The following is a 20,821-nucleotide window of genomic DNA, read 5'->3' as shown; positions in this document are numbered from 1 at the left end:
GTGATAACTAGAAGAAAACCTCGTTAATGAAACGAGAAAACTAAAATTAAAAGTAAACAGAACCCTTAAAAAAAAAAGAAAATCCAAAAATATAACTCTGGAGAACTTTTCTTTTTATATAACCAAGCCATAAATTGACGCCTGCTCAAAATCAGATTGTGTACTTGTAAAAATGTCCCAAGCAAAAACAGAACAACTATGGGATTTTACATTGCCTTTATTTCAACTATTTCAGGTGTTCATTCTTTCCCCTGAACCTCTGAAATATTTTCAGAACATTTACGTTCCTCTTCTACATTTCTAGCATCTGTAGAGCAGGTTGATCCTTTTGATGTCCCAGGAGGACATGCCCTGCCTCTGGCCGATCTGGACGTTGGGATTGGGGATAGGGGTGATGGTCTCCCTCCCGGGGGCCACAGCAAAGGCGTCTCTTCCATAGTGCATAATGGAGGAGTAGTCATAGGGAGTGTTCAGGTTGTTGGTGTCTTGCTTCTGGAAGTTGTAGGCGGACTCCTGGATGATGTTCTGCCAGTTGATCCTTACGTAGTTGTCGCGGTCGCTCCGGGTCTGCTCGTGATTGAAGCCCAGAGCATGGATGAGTTCGTGTTGGACCACTCCGCCGTACACGCAGCCCCCCCTGTTGAGTGAGACCTCCTGCATGCCTCCGGTTCTCCCCAGCTGAGCCCAGCAGCCCTGTTTGCTTACAATGCTGATGAAGTCACGTTCATTGCTACGTTGCACGAAGCGGATGCAGGTATTACTGGCGAAGGCCCTCATGGCGCCCTCGATGGTCCCTCTTTCATAACTGGTGAACTCACTCCCAATTACATAAGGAATCACCACATAGCCATTGGAGGCTTTTCCCCATTGGCAGCTGTTGTACCAGCACTTCATTGCATTCCTGTCTTTGGGAACCAGTATGTCTCCTCCCAGCAGCATTTCTTCGGAGCCGTTGTTGGCGCTCAAAATTCTGGTGGTCAAGTCCACGGTGTCTTCTCCTTCTTGGGTTTCCTCTTCCTGGGGTCCTTCCTCTTCAACAGGAAAAGCCCGAGAGAAGCCGAGCAGGAGCAGCAGGAGGAGGCTGGTGGAGGAAATCATCTTCGGGTTCGACTCAAAGACTCAGGAGCTTCTAGAGAGAACTGCTGTGGAGAGACTCCTTGAAGCTTGATGTCTGGCTCTGTTCAGCTCAGGATATTTATACTCTCCTCTACAGGTGTGTCTGAAAGAGGATTATGGGTTGGGGTCTGCACTGCTCAGCCTAAATAAACCTCTGAAGGGAGGACTCTGCAGACCAGCCTAGTCTGTAAACATGGTTTGTGATCTTTGGTTTCTGAATGTCCAAACATTAGCAGTGTGGTCGGAAAATTAAAATGTCTCTTATTTCACATATTAATTTGTCCAATTTAATCACTATAAAAGTTTTCACTCAGTCTGTTTCACCTGCAATGCCACATAATTCCCCTGTGTGAGGGTGTTTGTAGACCAGACAGATTCTTCCCAAAACAAGCCAGATTCTTTCTCAAGGTTTATTCATAACATGTTACTGTAAACCAAAGTGTCTGTAATTTTTTGACTCTGACTACTTTCCATTGTTGTAAGTAAGGGGGAACAAATGCTGCCCAGGCAGAACAGGGCTGAATACTGTCCCATAAGGGCCATATGATGAAGTGTTCTCTCTTTGCAAAGATATGAAAATAAATAATAAATAAATAAAGTCCTGGGATGCCAGATTGTGGACCAGAATCGCTTCGAAGCCATAGGAAAATCTTTCTCCATACCTCTCTGAACCCTTCCCACACTCGAGTTTTTGCCAAGAGCACATTTGGACAGTTTTATGCTTGAACATGGTGTTCGCTGTGGATAATTCATGATGAGCATAGAACAACAGAACACCACTCGAGTTCAGGTCAGGTGGGCCATTCCTTCCAACCACGCCAACCCAGGTCTCACTGTCATTGCCCACGTGAGCATTGAAGTCCCCCAGAAGAACAAGGGAGTCCCCAGGAGGGGCACTCTCCAGTACCCCATCTAAAGACTCCAAAAAGGGTGGGTAATCTGAACTGCTGTTTGGCACGTAAGCACAAACAACAGTCACAACCCGTCCCCCTACACGTTTGGGAGGGAGGCAACCCTCGCGTTCACTGGGTTGAACCCCAACGTACAGGCACCAAGATGGGGGGCAACGAGTATGCCCACTCCTGCTCGGCGCCTCTCACCAGGGGCAACTCCAGAGTGGAAGAATGTCCAGCCTGTGTGAACAAGACTGATTTCAGAGCCAGAGCCATGCGTCGAGGTAAGTCCAACTGTCTCTAGTCCCAATCTTTCAACCTTGCGCACTAACATAGACCTCCTTCCCCATCAGAGAGGAAACATTCCACATCCCAAGAGCCAGCTTCTTCAGCCGAGTTCAGAACGCCAAGGTCCCCGCCCTCGACTGTCACCCATTACACACACGCACCCGACCCATATGGCCCCTCCTACAGATGGTGAACCCATTGGAAGGGGGACCCATGTCTCCTCTTCGGGCTGTGCCAGGCTGGACGCCAGGGGTAAAAGCTCAGCCACCAGGCACTTGCCAGGGTGCCCCACCTCCAGGCCTGGCTCCAGAGTGGGGGTCCGGTGACCCGCGTCCATTTATTTTACTCGTCATAAGGGGCCTTTGGGCTGCTCTTTGTCTGATCCCTCACCTAGGACCTGTCTGTCTTGGGTGACCCTACTAGGGGGCATATAGCCCCCAGACAGCATAGCTCCTAAGGTCATTGGGAAACTCAAACCCCTCCACCACGATAAGGTGACAGCTCAGGGAGGGGTCCAGGGTACATCTATATTTATTCAACAAAGTACATATAGACATCTGCAGTATCTATCCATCCTGTCTGTCTGTCTCATTAATGAAACCCACAATTCTGCTACACAAAAATAAGTTATTTTTTCTTTGATTATAAATCTTACAATCAATGGCATATCATCTTAGAAGCAGTAGGATTAATTGCTGTTATTAAGTTTCGAAGAAAAATGTTTAGACATTACATTTGTATGCAGACATGGTACTGTGAGATGTGACACTTTTATTTAAAGGTCTTAAAAATTATCTAAAACAATAAAGAGTGATTCCAAAAACAACTTTTGTTTGCCTAATCTTTCTGACAATTGACACCTACAGCTAATACTGTGTTTTTCCTCTCAAAATCTTTTACTGTTGTGTAGTTGTAAAACATAGCCTGGCTTATTGCACAGCTTATCTCATGGAAAATGAAACATCTAACTGAATGGCTTGCAAGATTATGTTGCATCTACATCTGTGTTTGAATATTTATTGGTTTTCTTGAGTACAAAAGCGTTATGAACCTCTTCTTTCAGTGAACCCTGTGATTAAGAGGCCTCCTAAAATAATGTCCTCAGGGGGGCTTGCTCTGCATCAGCAGGCATCGTGACGGACTTTAAATCACTGCTGCTACTCCGAGGGGCGCAGTGAGAAATGGACGCCTTGTCTGCTGAGTCCACACTTCTCCTGATGGATTGTCTTTCCCTCAGATTCTAGCAAATCAGCTCTGATGGGCATCTTAATTGTTTAAAGGAACATTAGAAAGGAAAGAAGCTGGATAGCACATACGGTATTTTAATTTTGCACATAGAGTTACAATACTTTCCTTATAAGAATTTGATCCTTGGTGTTTTCTAATTGCTATATTCCTTATATATTCTGTTTGTAAATATAGGATCGAACATTGAATGTTGTTTATTGTTTTCACTAATTTCATGAACTTTCTTAACAGTATTTGCAACAAAAAATGTCTTGTAAATGTTTTCACTCGTAAAAAGTGAACAAACAAACCATTGGACTTTGCTTCCAAGTTTGAGGACTTATATATATATATATATATATATATATATATATATATATATATATTCACACATTAACTGATTAAAGAACTAATGTTCACATTTGAAGTTTAGACAAATTTATAAGGACAAAAACACTTCAGTTAGATGCAAGAAAAAATAAATAAAAATTAACAAAAAAACAAACATGTTTTTGTCAATCACTGTCAATCACTCTATTTTGTAAATCACATTACAACTAAGTTTCCCCTGTAGATCATAATATTATCAAAGAGCTATCCTTAAAAATACGGAATAATATTTTATTTCTAAGACACTTTATAAATATATCATATTTGTTAAACATGATCATACATTAACATAAAGCTTTGTGTTTATCATATTGATATTTTATTGCAAAATATATATAAACATATATTTCATCCAGTTTGAGTTCATTTTAAAATTTTTTTAAAGTATTTTTATCTGAATTAATATGTGTAATCTAACTGAAAGGTAATTTCAGAATTTGTTTTTCGTCTTTTAAGGGGTTGTGCCATTTAAGAGATTATTGTAATATTATCTCTAGGCTCGTCTTTCATGTGATTAAAATGAGATCTAAGGAGTCTCCCTTTCCTTTTGACAGCAGCTGTCTGAGCTGTGGACTGATCCAAAATGGCCACCCTTAGGCACATCAGCCAGCGTCCAATGAGGCGTCTACGTATATAATGTCTATGTGTATAACAACCAGCTGTTGCGTTATTACCGTTGTAGTTTTATATTTTAATTGCAGCTATTCTGTTGTGGTTTTTGTATTAATGTTGACACCTCTGGGCCACCGTACCAGGCCCCTACACTTACAGGAAGTGGACTGATCCACATTACGTCTTACCTCAGAACAATAAATAAATAAATAAATAAATGAGAAAAATAATAAAAAAAAAAAACGATAAATAGAATCAACTATTATTAACCTGCAAATAAATCTTATAAATAATCCAAAAATATAAATTTAGGAATAAATTAACACAATTCAAATGGATAAAGAAATAAAGAATAAATAGCTCCAACACCACATATAAAGCTCTGAAGAAACCAGCTCCATGTTATGTCAGAGATTTGATCATTCCTTGCAGTCCCAACAGAGAACTTTGATCTCAATCTGTAGTTTTACTATTGGTTCCTAGATTCCTAAAAGTAGAATGTGAGGTGGATCTTTTAGTAACCAGGCTCTTCTCTTGTGGAACAAACTACCAGTTTTTGTCAATGAGACCGGGGGTTAGGATTCTGGAGTTTGCTTTTTTTTAATGTGTGAGAGTGAGAGTTCCTGTTTACAGAAAAGATCTCTGCTGGAGAGTCCTATCAGCTCTGATAGCTGCACACCTGGTGGCAATCTTCTCATCAGACTGATTGGTGTTGAAAAAGGAGCAGCTGCAGGATCATCACTCTCCTTCATCGGTTATATCACATATAATGTTAAAATCTACAATCCTCCAGCTTTGAGATGTTTCAAATGCCAAAACTTTGAACATATAGCAGCAGTTTGTAAAGGAAAATAGCGATGTGGAAGGTGTGTAGGAGAACATGAATACGGAAAATGTGGAAAAGAAGCTCAAATAAAATGCGGTAATTGTGGTGGAGAACATACTGCTGCTTATCGTGGCTGTGAAGCAGGCAAAAGGTCTGAGGAAATAAAAAATTTGAAATTTGAGCTTGGAATAACTTACGCTGAAGCTGCAAAAAGGATCCCATCTCAGTTAGAAAAAAAACAAGCCAATAGTTCAACACATGGCAAATTAAAAACCTCTGGAGAAATGTCCAAAAATTGAAGAAGACTCACTAATTGTTAAAGATTTAGTTCTATTCATAGTTGAAGTGATCAATTGTAGTGCACAGACAAGAAAAACTGAAAAAAATCAAAATAATAGTGAAAGCTGTTAGAAAAATATCTGCAACTGAAAGATTTAAACTGGGAAATGGTTGAAAGCATGATGGGAAAACCAATAGGACCATCAGAAACTGGCAAAGTGACGATGACTTAAAGATAAAGTAAAATAAGGGCAAATGTGATTAAGTATTTATTATGTTGGGTTAAGTTACACAGTTTTTTTTTTTTTTTTTGCTGTTTGTTTCTGGGGTGAATCGTTTCCTGTTTCCTTGCTTTACTCCATATCAGTTGGTGGCAGTAATGTTCTTCACAAGTTTGCCAACCGCCATAAAACCTCACAAGAAGAAGATAGAAGAATCATCACTCTCCGTTGCATGATTATCTATGGGGGCTTTCTGATCTACAGTGTCTCTCTGAAAACTTTGAAAGGAAGAATGACTTGTGTTGCTGCCGGTTGCAGCTTTGTGGCATCCTCTGTCTCCCTCATCTGCCTGCCCACTCTCCAGCATATTGATCAACAGAGAAACAACATCGTTTGGAATTCACTCTCTCTCTCTCCGACCAGGAAAATCGTCTCAGGATCCAGATCTCCTTCCCAGCTCTTTCTAGTGATGGGTTAATGATGCGTTTCTACACATTGCCAAACTGTATTGATACTGTCTCATAGAACACTGACACCTGCTGGACCTTTAAAGACACTGCAGGCAGCTTATATCACAGACTGAACTGAATTGATTTGATTACCTGTGACAATGATGTCATTGAAGTTGTTGTAGGTTATATTGTATTATTTCATATGTTTAAATTTAAAATATTAAATATATATTATTTTTAGATGCAGCCAATAAATAATATAAACATATAACATGATAGTTTAGGGGAAAATGTGAATGAGGATGCTTGTGGACTAGGCATTTAAATCATAATTTTAAAACAATAAGTACAGTAAAAACAGTAAATACTTGCAAAAAATAAATTTCATTAAATAAACTTAGTGTCAATTTGAAATTAGGTTTAATTCAGATAAGTTGGGTGATAACAGAGGAAAAGAAACAAGAAAATAAAAATAACATAATAACAAAAACGCAATGGCGGAAGTTACTATTCCTTTAAGGCTGCTCCAAAATTCTTAATAATTTTATTGATGAACCGCAAAAGATGAGACATTTTCTTAGCACATGCATCATGTTGACAGATACATTTTTACACCCAGTCAGTTAGAAACAACTCCTGTATCAATAACTTTCTTTAAACGACTGACGCACGGATACAGTGTTTTGTTCTATGGGATCGACGCATGCACCGACACGTCGGTGTTGCTGGACCCATCACTAGCTTTTTCCAACAACAGTCAAGTAATTCCTTCCTCCCTCCACTAACTTCCCACGCCAAAATCAACTTTATTAATTTGCCTCTTTTCTCCATAGACAAGCCAGAAAGAGGATTTGGTTTTCTGTTAAACCTTGTAAATAAATCTTCTAAACTTTAACCGGTCTACTGAGTGATTCTGCAAGTGGGTCTGGAAATTTTCTTCCAACATGTCAAGCACTGTTTGCTCTTAAAACTAGACGAAAACTTTCCTTTTTGATAAAGCTAGAATGGTTCAGGTTATCCTGAGCTATCTCTGTAGTTATGCTGCTATAGGCTAAGACTCCTAGAAGACATAGGGACATCTTCACATCATTCTGCTTTATTCTATCTTTGTTTTCCTTTTTTGAGCTATTTGTTAGCTCAACTAACTTTATGTTCTTTCTGCTTTTTTCACAACATAGTAGCTTCTTGGGGTCTGTTCCTGTTTGGCTGTGACACCATCCTAAGGAAAAATATCAGCTCGGCTGTCATCCAACACCTTCTGTTGGACCTGTGTCTTAGTGCTTAGTTCTTTTTCCCTTCCAGACATAGCTATTGGCTCAACTTTTACTGAATAGCTGTATATGCTCTCTTTCATCAGTTTTACAGGAAAACTGGCTTAGAACTCCTCTGCTTAACTCTTTCTCTCCCAGACTGAGCTACCCGAGGACCTGGTTTACTAATGTACTTTCTAGAATAGAAAGTTTTTACAGATAAGTTCTGTTCGTTTGCATGTCTGCTTCTTTCTCCTTGAAGCCCCACTTGCCCTTGACAGAGGGCTGATCACACTGAGCCTGGTTCTGCTGGAGATTTCTTACTGTTAAAAGGGAGTTTTTTCCTCTCCACTGTTGCTGTATGAATACATGTGATGGATTGTCAACTCGATGCAATCAGCGATCTGACTGGATGATTGAATTGTCTAAGTAAAATGCCTAGAGATGACATGTTGTGAATTGGGGCTATAAACTGCATTTAATTGATTTCACTACTGTAATTCAGTCACATGTCTCACATTTACACCATTAAAGAGTGTACAGTTAATCATAAAGAGGTAGACTTTCTGCAGCTGTTCATTGTCAGACTCAGCGCTAAGATATTTACAAGTTTCCCTACATAAACCAAGACTCTGCAGCAGTTTGCTAACATAAAGCAAGCTAAAATACTTGTTTATCTTCTCTGTAATATTCTGAGATTTTTAAATTTATAATCTTTATCATCCTGGTGTGATAAGAATATTTACAGTGGATACAGGAAGTTTTTAGACCCCTTTAAATTTTTCAGTCTTTGTTTAATTGCAGCCATTTGCTAAAATCAAAAAAGTTAATTTTATTTTTTGTTCAATGGAAAAACGATCTAGAAATATGTGTAGGCGTATTTACCCTTAATTGAAGTAGATAAATGAGATAGTTTGCCAGTGGAATGAGTACTTTTACTCTTAAATTAAGATAATTAGACTATATGCACTTGAAATAAGACAATGCAATTGTGTTTTCTTATTTTAAGTGTAAATTGTCTTGTTCCGTTTGGTAAAATGTCTGTTTTACCTCCTCAATCCAAGAACAAATGCACTTATTTTAAGAAAAAATGACTAATCTAGATTTGGATTTTTTTCCTGCGTTAATGTAGACTCAGCACCCACACTGCAAAAATAATCCAGAAATAAGTAAAAAATTCTTAAATGAAGTATATTTACCCTTAATTTGAGCAGGTAAATAAGATGATCTGCCAATGGAATTAGTATTTTTACTCTTAAAATAAGATAGTTAGATACTATGCACTTGAAATAAGACAATAACATTGTTTTTTCTTATTTTAAAAGGAAATCTTCTTGTTCCATTGGCAAAGTGTCTCACTTACCTCCTCAATTCAAGGAAAAATGCACTTATTTTAAGAAAAACTAACTTATTGAGATTTCTATTTTTTGCAGAGCAATGTTGACAGAAAAAAGAGAAATGTAGAAAATTTTTGTAAATAAAAAAAAACACTAAAATATCAAATGCTCACAAGCATTCAGACCCTTCTTCTTCTACTTCTTCTTCTTCTTCTTCTTCTTCTTCTTCTTCTTCTTCTTCTTCTTCTTCTTCTTCTTCTTCTTCTTCTTCTTCTTCTTATTCCTATTATGGCGGATCACAAGCAACTTTAAGGTGCATACCGCCACCTACTGTACATGAGTGTGTAGTAGCGTTACTTCACATCTATTAGATTCTATTTTTTAATTTTGTATTCTTAAGATACATAAACAATGCTTTCCTTAGTTTATGAATATCTGTTATGTTTCCTTCATTTCCTAATATTCCTTTAAGATTCCATTCATGCCCTATACTTCTAACTATTCTCTTTAATTTTTCCCTTTCGTGTTCATATAACTTACAGTTCATCAGTATGTGTTCTACATTTTCTTTTTCAACACATTTCTCACATTTATCACTATTTTTCCTCCCTATTAAATAAAGCATGTCATTTAAGTAGGTATGACCTATTCTTAATCTACTAACTATTATTTCTTCTCTTCTGTTTCTTTCATTAATGCTTCGAATTCGAACTGACTTTTGCACTTCATATAATCTTCTTCCTTTCCTATCTTCGTTCCATATTTTTTGCCATTCCTCCATTTCTTTACTTTTAATAAGTGATTTCCCGTCCCCTTTTCCAAAAGGAATTGAAATTGTTATTTCCCCCTCTAAAGCCCTTTTAGCTAATTTATCTGCCTTTTCATTGCCTTTTACTCCTTCATGTGCTGGCACCCAACAAAACCAAACATCAATGCCACCCCTATATAATCTAAATAAAATATGATGAATTTCTAATACCAAATCTTTTCTATTATTTCCTTCTCCCTTAATACTTTCCACTACTGCTTTAGAATCTGTGCACACCACCACCCTGATTGGTCGAATCTCCTCCACCCATTGCAAGCTTAATATAACTGCCACCATTTCTGCTGTAAAAACTGACAATTGATCTGATATTCTTTTATGAATACATTTTTTAAACTCTGGGATAAGCATTCAGACCCTTTGCTGTGACTCATATTTAACTTACATGCTGTCCTTCCTCCAGGTGGTTCTGCTCCTTCATTGGGGTCCAGCTGTTTTTAATTAAACTGATTGGACTTGATTAGCAAAGGCACACACCTGTCTATATAAGACCTTACAGCTCGTGATCATGAGGTCAAAGGAACTGTCCAAGGAGCTCAGAGACAGAATTGTGGAAAGGCACACATCTGACCAAGGTTACAAAAGAATTTGTGCAGCACTCAAGGTTCCTAAGAGCAAAGTGACCTCCATTATCCTGAAATAGATGAAGTTTGGGACCAGAGCTCCTCCTAGACCTGGCCGTCCAGCCAAACTAAGGAATGGTGGGAGAAGAGCCTTGGTGAGAGAGATCAAGGAGAACCCAAAGATAACTGTGATTGAGCTCCATAGATGCAGAAAGGAGTTGAGAGGAAGTTTCACAAAGTACAGTTGAATCATAAGGTAAAAAAAAAAAAAAAAATAATATATATATATATTATTATTTACAGATTTTACCATACCTTAAGGTATTGTATAAAAAGCTGAGGTAACACCTACAGGCAATAACCCAGGACATAAAGCCAGCTATCATGAGCACACTAATTTAACTTTCATTCATTGCTTGCGTTTTCTAATTTGGTAGAATTTCACCTCTCACAATCTATTTATAATGCTAGAAATAAACAGCTATCAGATGGCATACAAAGATTTTTTTTTTTAGAGAGAGTAAGGGTATAGTTAGAGGGATGATCTGTTTTTATAAATTGTACGTAGTCTAACAAACATGAGATTAATGTGCATTTCAAAACGTGGTGTGAAAGAGTTGAATTAAATCAATGTCCAAGCATGAGGCTGTTTAGAAAAAAGACTCAAACTGATTTTCTTATAAAAAACATAAAATGGAGAAAAGACGTTAAATTTAATGTTTAATTTCATGGTTATTTTATTATATATATATAAAAAATTATGATAGAAATGTAAATATACAGTAATATTTTCATATTACTTTTTTATGTATTTATAACTGTTTTCAATGCTGCCCTTTAAAAAGATGATATTCTCTAGAGCTGTTTTAAACAAAATGTCTTTTTGTGAACACTCGTGTTTACAAAAAGACAAAATAAATCTGTCTAAGATGTGTTTAAGCCACGTGTGAATTTATACCTATGGTTACATGTATATAGAATATTAAGAAAATTGTTGGTGTTAAGGACTATAGATAGTAAAAGTGGTATGATTGGATCAGTTTTGCTACTTCATAGTCCTTTAAAGAAAAATCAGTACTGTAGTAATTATATGCATCATTAATTACACTTAATGTGTGGATATGTTACATTTGCTATTTTACTTAATTGTGTGAAATAAAAATTACTCATTCATTACTTCATTCATTTATGAAACACAAAGAAAATAGCTTAGTAGATAAGCTTCTGGCTTTGTAAACAACCGATATGCCCTAGTAAGTAAAAAAACAAAAACATGGGTTTGGAAAGATATTAAGATCACGGTTGTCAGACTTGAAAGAAACTCTTACCTATCTCTATCTATTCAAAGAGCTTATATAGCAAAGCTGAAAACTCCATATATTAGCCAGTGTATTTTTTCCCCCTCATGATCTGCCATTCTGGACTGTTTGGTTCTGTTTTAGAGTTTATTTTGGGTTCCCAGTTATACTTTATTTTATTTTACTCTGTGTTTTTGACAAGATTTCAATCATTTTTGATTTTTTTAGTTTTACCTCTCCCTGTCATCTCTTTTCAGTATTTTTGGTAATGAAACTTAAAGTCTTAGGGAAATCATATTTAAATGTCAAATTATTCTGGCTTAAATATCTACGTCAATTTACTGTTTATCAGACCATATTGTCCCAAAATTGAGAAAATCACTATAAAAAAAAAATAAAATCCTGTCTTAAAATCTGTTTTTTTTTTTTCGTTATCTTATACAGGCCAGTTAGTTATACGTCAGCTTGAACACCTAAATTCGGCCAATCATATATCAACGGTCATCTGTCAATCAAATTTTTTCGGTCATAGCATCTTGATTCATATGTCGCAGCTAATATACGCATGGATTGAAATCAGAATCCTTTCCTTTCCCATTGAGTTGCGTCCCAGTGTTCACGGGGATGGACGTCTGTGTCTTCGGCAGGCGTAGAGCTAACAGAACTGGCAGCGTTGCGAGGCAAGGGCTCAAACATGTACGGCTGGAAGCCTTCTACACCAAACCAAGCTTCTGCCGCCCTGGCGTCCTCTTCCACAACATCTTCGTCCCCGCTTTCCTTTTCTAAATAAAAAATGGATGACGGAGGAGACTCATCCACGACCTACGATACTAAACTCTCCTCCTTTTGCATATTTCCGCTGTCCATAGCGTTCCTTGACAGTGTCGTTTCTAAGTCACCAATTTAGTGCTACTTGGTCCCAATGGAATTTCCCATTGGGAACCTACTAGCACTACGTTGCTAACTTGTTAGCAAGATGCTTCAGAGGAAATGGCCACAATCAAACTTGCTTGCGAACCTTCCGCCACAACAATCCCACCCCTTTGATAAACGACCAATCACATTCACTTTATTCACTCGTGTAAAGTCGTGCATCACTCGGGGGAATTCCGAAATGCAACCTTGGAACAGCCGCTTCTCTACGACTTTAAGCGTAAATTCAATCTGTAAGACTCTTATCACTTTCACCTGAACCACCTGCATTGTCCATCTTTCTACTCCAGTCTATCAGCTCGGGGGCGGCACCTCGACAGAAGCCAACCATCTTGCAAGATCCCCTTCATTTAGCTCCTGTCCCAGCTTCTCTCTCCCGAATGCTAACAAACTCTCACCCACCTCGACCCCATCTCTTCCCCCATTCTCAGTCCCACTCAGCCTCTGGCTTATTCCACCACCAGTGCCCAGGCCCCGGGGGAAGACGACTCTAATCCTCTTCTAGGTCCAGGTCTAGGTCTCATCCAAGCATATGTTGATTAACAGCATTGAAGTTTTCTGCCGGGGCCAGAGCACCAAAGAACTTATTGCGTTTATGTCTTCTTCTGCTTCTGTCTCCTTGAACCTGTCATGATCGGTTTAGAGATAAACCCACATGCAGAACACCACCGAGACTTGGTAAAAGGTTTAACAGAGTTTATTAAAGTTTCACACAAACAAGACAAGATTCAGGTTCTGTCCGGGCAGGATTATCTGGCTTCTGCAGAGACGGATAGTTGGTTAGCTGGGTATGCAGATAAGTTAAATGGGTTTTCAGATATTTCAGTGGATACCTAGAAGAGGTCCAGGTTTGTTCCGAGAGAGGGAACCGGTTGGGTCCAGAGACTGTTGGTTCAGCAGAGTGCTTTGGCAGCAGCAGCGTCTTACTTCTGACTTCCAGTGAACAGACCTTGGTTGAAGTGATTAGCTCTTTCCCAAGAGCAGCAGGTGGATTCCAGAATGTAGTCTTCAGGTTTGGCTCTCTAGGGCAGGCAGGCAGATTCAGGTTAAGCTCATCCAGAGCTTCTCTCGAGAGAATGATTTCCTAGGAGCGAGAAGACAGAGGCAATTAGAATAAGGTTTCTCTAGGAAAATAACTGTAAATTCAGAGGCTCAGGTTCGCTAACCAAACTTGGCTAACACTGCGGCGTCGAAGCAAGGTCTGGCTGCTGCTAATAAAGGCCGGTCTCCTGATGAGCTGATGAGCGTCAGCTGTGCTGGAGGGCTCCAGCCCAGGAGGATCCACAGCGCACTCTGCTGGAGAATCTCCAGATCCCAAAAGAACCCCAGTTGGCCTCAGCAGATGGTTCTGCTGGAGGTTCCCTCGTGTTCAAAGGAATTTTTCCTCTCCACTGTTACTATTTGCATGCTGGTTTTTCTTAGATAGAAATATTTTTGAAGAATATGATTGTGTTACCTGTATAAATTAATTGAATATTTTGTAATAGCAGCTTTCCTCATGTGAGTCTCTACAGGTTTAATTATTTATTCCTTAAAATAAACCTGGTTATAGTTATTCTCCAGTTTTTTCCCCACTGTGTTTTCTCTTTGATTATGGCATAAAATGTGCAGCCTTAAAGAAGAAAATGCAAATGCAAATAGGATGATTGATTACTAATTTTACTTATGAGTCAAGTAATGCAGCCACATTCTTAAAATGAAAAAGCATTTCTGAAAATGCTTTTTCATTTTCAAATTTTACATTTCAAATAGAATTTTGCTATGTATTTGCTGGGGTAAATTTTGAAAAATAAATCTCAAATGTCTCTTTTTCATTTTAATTAAGTAAAAGGATGAGCAATGTTAAAGAAGAAAATGAAAATGCAAACAGGATTATTTATTACTAATTTCATTTATAAGTCAAATAATGCAGCCACATTCTTAAAATGAAAAAGCATTTCTGAAAATGCTTTTTCATTTGAAATATGGTAACGATTTGCTTCCATAGATAACAGCATCCTTTCTGCGCGGTAATAATGCAGCCTCCCGGAAGCAGCATCCAGTCACTGCGCGTGTCGGACTCTCATCCATACACGCGCTGCTACGTAGGCTGACATTCACTGAGAGGACTGCTGAGGAGGAGGCGATGTCTCTGACGGTCTCTGTGTTTATGTACTCCTGAGCGGACTGCGCTCTCCTCTACATCCCCGTTGAGACCTTCCGTTCGGTCTGGTTCTTCCCGCAGGTAGGACAGCTTCATCACCACCCGAACCAAATGCTCCACGCCGGGCCGGACCCCTTCAGTTTCACGCCGACCGACCCCAGCGGAGCCTGAGCCTGAAGGATGCAGGTTAAAAGCCAGATTTGCACAGAGAGAAGCAGCACCACGGACGACCCGGAGCAGGGTGACAATCAGAAGAAGACCTCCTGTTTTTCCAACATTAAGATTTTCCTGGTGGCGGAATGTGCGCTCATGCTGGCACAGGGCACCGTTGGCGCATATCTGGTGAGTTAAACGATCGCAGCAACGACGCCCAGAGCGCTTCATCTGCTGCCATATTATTCCCATCCCATTACCGTAATGACATCCTTCAGTAAACACGGCGATCGATTGATTGCTTGCTGCTTCATCCATCAGGGCCTGTGTGCGGTCTGTGCGACACCGACCGCGTCACAGCGCCAGCGCGCGCCACGTTGTTTGGAGAATATCTCTATGCGTCTATGGTTGGTGTGAAGCAGATTATGAAACTGGGCTTCATCCATCCTACCGGCTCCGCTTGTCTCTGCACAGAAATGCCTCAATAAATAATGCATGAGGCCTTTCACACTGGTCTACAGGCCCAAGAGATGACGTGATCTCCACAACACAAGACACAGGAGATTTATTCCTCATTAACACCACATTTCCTCTGACAGTACCTACCCCACTGCTGGAACTAATAGATCAATAACAGCATTAGGTTAAAAAAATAATAATAATCCTGTTCAGAACGTGAGGAAAACTATCAAATGAGTTTATGACCTCTGGAAGAATTAAATGTCATCCCAACTAATCTAAAACCTCTGATTTGAACTTCAGACACTGACAGAAAGCTGTGGCTGAAGCCTCTTCAGCAGCTGGTAGTTTCTGTATCATTTGTTCTGCAGACTCATTTCCTACAAGTCATTTTTCATATTCCTGCATGTTCAATAAAATATTTAACTGAACAAAATGACATAATATAGATGTCTTTGAATGCTTATTGAAATATCAGTAAATACCTTTCAAACAGAGCAGGTTAATACAATTATAGAAGTAATTTAGACATAAACAACATATTGTTGGATTTCAGTTTGAAGTTAGTTTATTTAGTACTTACCAGTTTGAATTGCTGGATTTATATATGTGTGTATATATATATATATATAATATATATATATATATATAGTAACATGAACATGCTGCATATCATGAACAAACCTTGTATATTTGACCAGGGCAATCAAAGCCCTGGAATTTTTTTTAACCGTATAGAGGTGGAATTGCTGATTTGCGTCTGATCATTGTTCTGCATAACTCAAGTGTCCTTGAGCTTAAGGTCACACTGATAATACTGAGAATTCATAGTTTTATCAGTCAGGAGAGGACCTAAAAAAGTAAAGCATCCCATATCATCATACTGCCACCACTCTGTTTGATGTTCTTTCTTGCCTATGGGGTTAGATTTCTGCAAGGAGTAATAGAATGCACAGGTACCATAAAGTTAAAGTATTATTTTTTCAAAAGTGTACGTAGTATTATTTTTTCAGAAGCGATCATCCATCCTTTTTTAATTTGAGGCAGGCTTTTGTCTGCTTTTAAATCAACAGGGATTTTTTTCCTGTGAACTTTTCAGTGGCTGACATTTTGAATAAGGATGCACGAAATTGGGATTTTGGCCGATATCCGATATGCCAATATTTTAAAACTCATGTAGCCGATATCGATACCGATTTTAAAGCTGGACAAAAATAAGTAGTCATTGAAAATAGCAGTTTTGTTATCCATTTCTGACACTTTGAAAAATAATATACTCAAATATATTTTCATATGCTGATATCAAATTGATTTTTAAAAACGTGGTATGGATCTATTTTACTTGTTAAAATCTCGTGAAATTTCATCTTTCTGTTACAAACTCTCATGATTTTTGCAAATTCTTGTGAGATTTTGTTAGTAAAATAGATCGATACCTAGTCAATATATCAACATATAAAAATATGGCAACATTTCGTGAATTTTCGGGGGATTTCGTAGCATAACGATGACATATAGCAATATTTCATTAGTAAAAGAGATTGATATGGTGTTTTTAAATGGCAATATATCAGCATATGAAGATATTGGGATATTTTAATGTATCAATATTTTTTCCCTCGTCTTTAAAAGTTTTTAAGTCTGTAAAAAATAAGGTTTTGAGGAAGAAGAAGAATTAGTATTTTTTATTTTTTTTTTTAGACTTTAGAAACTCAGAAGCTGATCAAATATCGGGTTAAATATCGGTGGGGTGGCCGATGTCCGATATTCAGTTTTAAGGACGATACAGGCCGATACCGATAGGGGGCCGATTATATCGTGCATCCCTACTTTTGAACCAGTCTTTTTTATATTGATGAATGCAAACATCTATTTTTTTAGTGGCAAGAGTGGTAAGAAGGAGTTTCCCCAGTTTCTTTTTTTCTGTTTTTTCCTTCTGGATAAGATATCTATGCTGTTTAGCTCTAATATTGCTAGTTCTATCATGTCAAGGTTTTACTGCTATGCTTTTCACTTAATTTGTAAATTCTGTGTACTGTGTTTCAGTACTATCCCAAAGCCTGAAAATGGCCAACCGTTAACATAACAATAACATGACCATCACATTAGTCAGGGCAGGTGTTTTGATAATTTTTTGCCTGCTTCAAGCTGTCAGTGAAATTATATTAATTCAGTTTCTTGAATCTGAGAATGCTTGATTACAAACACAATCTAAATATTTAGCAATTGAACTGCCAATCTAAAAAATAAGAGCTGGTCAGAAATGGGTACATTGATTAAGGTCTAATCTTTACTCTTCTACTTAGAAATAACGTTTAAAAAAACTTTCAAGAAACCCGAGTCCTCCCACCCTTCATGCTACAAAGCAGGTTAGATAAATGTTTGTGGTTGTTGTTCAATTATATTGGTAACAGGAGGAGGTTTTATGGCCATTAATATAATTTCTCTGGCTGGCATTATTGTCTCTTTAAAGTTTAGTGTTTGGGATAAATTAGCTTTTATGTACTTTTATGTTTGCCATCAATTGTTTGTTGTTAAAAGTTCACATGGTTTTAATGTGTTTTGTACAAAATCCTGTTGTTGACCCATTCAAACAATTTTCAAAATAATTGTTTGAATTAAATTCACAGAAACTGTGGGGGATAAAGTTTCCATACCAGGTGAAACGGTAGCTACATTAATGCATATTGAGATATCAATTGAATGATGATGCAGATTTAAAGTATAGATCCATATCATCATCTTTAGGATACGCTATAACCAGTGTTACAGCCTGAGAATTAAAGTTGTGTTAATTGACTCTCATATTAATTCCTAAAAATGGATTTATATAACCAAAGGTTTCCAGTGCTCTTACAGCTGCTATTAACTACTTAACAGATTTTCTGTTGAATGCTAATATAAAACTAGTTTTACTTTGCAGTATATCTCAGTCATGTATTGTTAGATAACACGTAAAAAGAGTTTTTTATGCCACCAATCCAATTTGGGATCAGACTTGAGTGGAACCGAACTGAATTAATCCATTCTCCATCTCATCCTAAGCGGGGTTGCGACAGGTTCTGGTGCCTATCTTCAGCTGTCTATAGGCGAGAGGCGGGGTACAGCCTGGACAGATCGCCAGTCCAATGCAGGGCTCTGAATTGAATCAATTCTTGAAATTTGAATCGATACTCAGCCCTGCTTAAAATTTAAATAGGTCATCTATTTTTATTAGAAGAATGTAGCCTAGTAAACTAGCCCCACCCACCAGCGGCCAACATAATTTTTGCCTGTGAGTGGTCTAGCCTCAATCAATGCCCCAGACCCTAGAACTGGCGGGCCAATCACAACGAAGAGATGTGTTTTGAATTTCTGGAAGCAAAGCGGGCAGGGTTTTGAGGGAGTGATGACAAAGCTGCGCGACGCTGGAGAAAGCACAACAAGGAAGATGGCAACAACTATTGAACAGTTCTTGTTTGACTCAGCTTTGGAATCAGTTCTGGAAGGATTAGATTTGGGTTTTTTGTTGAGATGTGAGCAGGGACAGGCTCTACGCTCATTCACTTTTAAGAAGGATATATTCCCCGTTTTACCTACAGGCTGTTTGTTTACTCTTCCCCACCAGCTTTCTGTCACGCTTACTACGTCGCAGTCAGTTCCGCTCATTGGTCAGAGCGTTGGCCAATAGGCACAGACAACAGTTTGAAACACAACGGGTTGTTCTCATCAACAATTTAATCAGACTAAATTACACATTTAATCTCACGTTTAGTCTGGTTTATCAGGCTAAGAAGAATGCTGATTTTAAATTGAAATGCCTGAGTTTTGTTATAGTCCTGAATGATTTGGGCGGTAGTGGCGTCGGATAAGGAGTTTGCCTTGCAACCACAGGGTTGTTGGTTCAAGCCCTGGCTCCGGCGTCCAATATCATTATGTTCTTGGGCAAGGGAATTCACCAGCATTGCCTACTGATGATGGTCAGAAGGCCCGGTGGCGCCAGTGTACAGCAGCCTCGCTTCTGCAAGTTAGCCCCAGGGTAGCTTTGGCTATAATGTAGATTGCCACCATCAGTGTGTGAGTGAATGACTGCATGTAGTGTAAGGCGCTATATGAGTACAAGCCAATTACCATTTAAATTTGTTACGATCATATTGGTTGCAGACTTGTAAATTTGATTGAATTGAAAATCATTCCTGCATAGATTTTGTTATGTCTGGAAATGCTGTCATCTTTCACTCAAATTGATAGAATATTGTATTGTGATAAAGTTTGTGCTTTACACCCCTAGTTTCTGTCTGGTTCCAGTAACGGTGCTGACTACTATTCTTCGTCTGCTTTCCTGTTAGGTAAGTGTTCTGACCACCCTGGAAAGACGTTTCAACCTCCAAAGTGCCGATGTGGGCGTCATCGCCAGCAGTTTTGAAATCGGCAACCTGGCCCTCATCCTGTTCGTCAGCTACTTTGGCGCTAAGGCCCACCGGCCACGGCTCATTGGCTGTGGGGGGATTGTCATGGCATTGGGGGCACTGCTGTCAGCTCTGCCAGAGTTTTTGACTCACCAGTATGAGTACGAAGCGGGGGACTCTTGGCACACCGAGGATGGCAGGGACATCTGTTCCAATAAAACCAGGTCTGAGAACCGAGACTCTGGGTTTAACTGCAGCAACCGATCCAACACCAACATGATGTACCTTCTGCTGATCGGAGCGCAGGTTCTGCTCGGTATTGGGGCTACCCCTGTCCAGCCTCTGGGGGTGTCTTATATCGATGACCACGTCCACAAAAAGGACTCTTCATTGTATATAGGTGAGTACAGCAGATTTATTATAAGGCATTGATTCCCAAGAGTGGGGTCAGAGATCAGCGTGTATGGGGGCTTAGATCCTCTACAGAAATTAAACTTAGAGTCAATGTCTGGTTTCTATTCATTTTATCATTTCATTTTATCCTTGTGAGACAACAAGATGCTTAAATTCTTCCAGTTGGGGTAAAGACTGACCCCTGACCCAGAGGTAACATTCATCCTTTTATTTATTGGGAACCTCGGCTTCAGACTCAGAGGAATTGACCCTCCCTTTGTTAGCATACACTGACTGTGAAAGATTTTGTATGATATACCTTAATTTTCTGACTATTAGCCGCACCTGAATAAGCCGCAGGTTTTTTATGTTTAATTACCATATGGTTCGTGCATGTAGAGGATTGGAAAGAGGCAACTGTTTGGGGACGCTCCTATTTATTATTTCTACTGGTACATTTGTTTTCCATAATGAGGGTGTCACACAAAATGTCTTGCGCTCGCAGTGTCCGTCTTTCTCGCTGTCGTTCTGTCTCGTACCACTCGCGGTAGAAGTCTGCTTCCCGAGGACCTCCGCTTCCCCCCGCGCGCGGCTACCGTACTTGTGTGTTGGAGCAAATGTGACGTCAACATGGTGGATGGTAAAATCCATAGATTTATGTTTACCCTAAGTGGCGGTTAGCTGTAAAAGTCCATAGATAGGCCGCATTGTTATATAAGGTGAAAGGTAGAAAAATGGGGAAAAAGTCGCCGCTTATAGTCCGAAAATTACGGT

General features: G+C 39.0%; 2 protein-coding genes across 2 annotated transcripts in view; one reads left to right on the top strand and one right to left on the bottom strand.

The window, feature by feature from the left end:
* Positions 1 to 202: 202 nt before the first annotated feature.
* On the bottom strand, positions 203 to 1,190 carry LOC119773600 (high choriolytic enzyme 2-like). Its single transcript, XM_038270653.1, has one exon. It carries the CDS (start codon positions 1,096 to 1,098, stop codon positions 301 to 303), a length of 798 nt encoding a protein of 265 aa, XP_038126581.1. The 5' UTR covers positions 1,099 to 1,190; the 3' UTR covers positions 203 to 300.
* Positions 1,191 to 14,834: 13,644 nt separating this feature from the next.
* Positions 14,835 to 20,821, top strand: part of LOC119773603 (solute carrier organic anion transporter family member 3A1-like) — a 65,071-nt gene continuing 59,084 nt past the window's right edge. Inside the window, exons 1-2 of the mRNA XM_038270659.1 lie at positions 14,835 to 14,996; positions 19,595 to 20,054. Of these exons, the coding sequence (XP_038126587.1) occupies positions 14,835 to 14,996; positions 19,595 to 20,054 (622 nt within the window). The remainder of the gene's footprint in view (positions 14,997 to 19,594; positions 20,055 to 20,821) is intronic.

The sequence above is a fragment of the Cyprinodon tularosa genome, unplaced genomic scaffold (assembly GCF_016077235.1).
Source record: "Cyprinodon tularosa strain WSP-4 unplaced genomic scaffold, ASM1607723v1 ctg770, whole genome shotgun sequence".
Lineage (NCBI taxonomy): Eukaryota > Metazoa > Chordata > Actinopteri > Cyprinodontiformes > Cyprinodontidae > Cyprinodon > Cyprinodon tularosa.
This window is presented reverse-complemented; position numbering and strand designations above follow the sequence as displayed.

Coding starts and splice junctions, on each gene's coding strand:
- LOC119773600 (XM_038270653.1), bottom strand. CDS start 1,098: ATGATTTCCTCCACCAGCCTCCTCCTGCTGCTCCTGCTCGGCTTCTCT.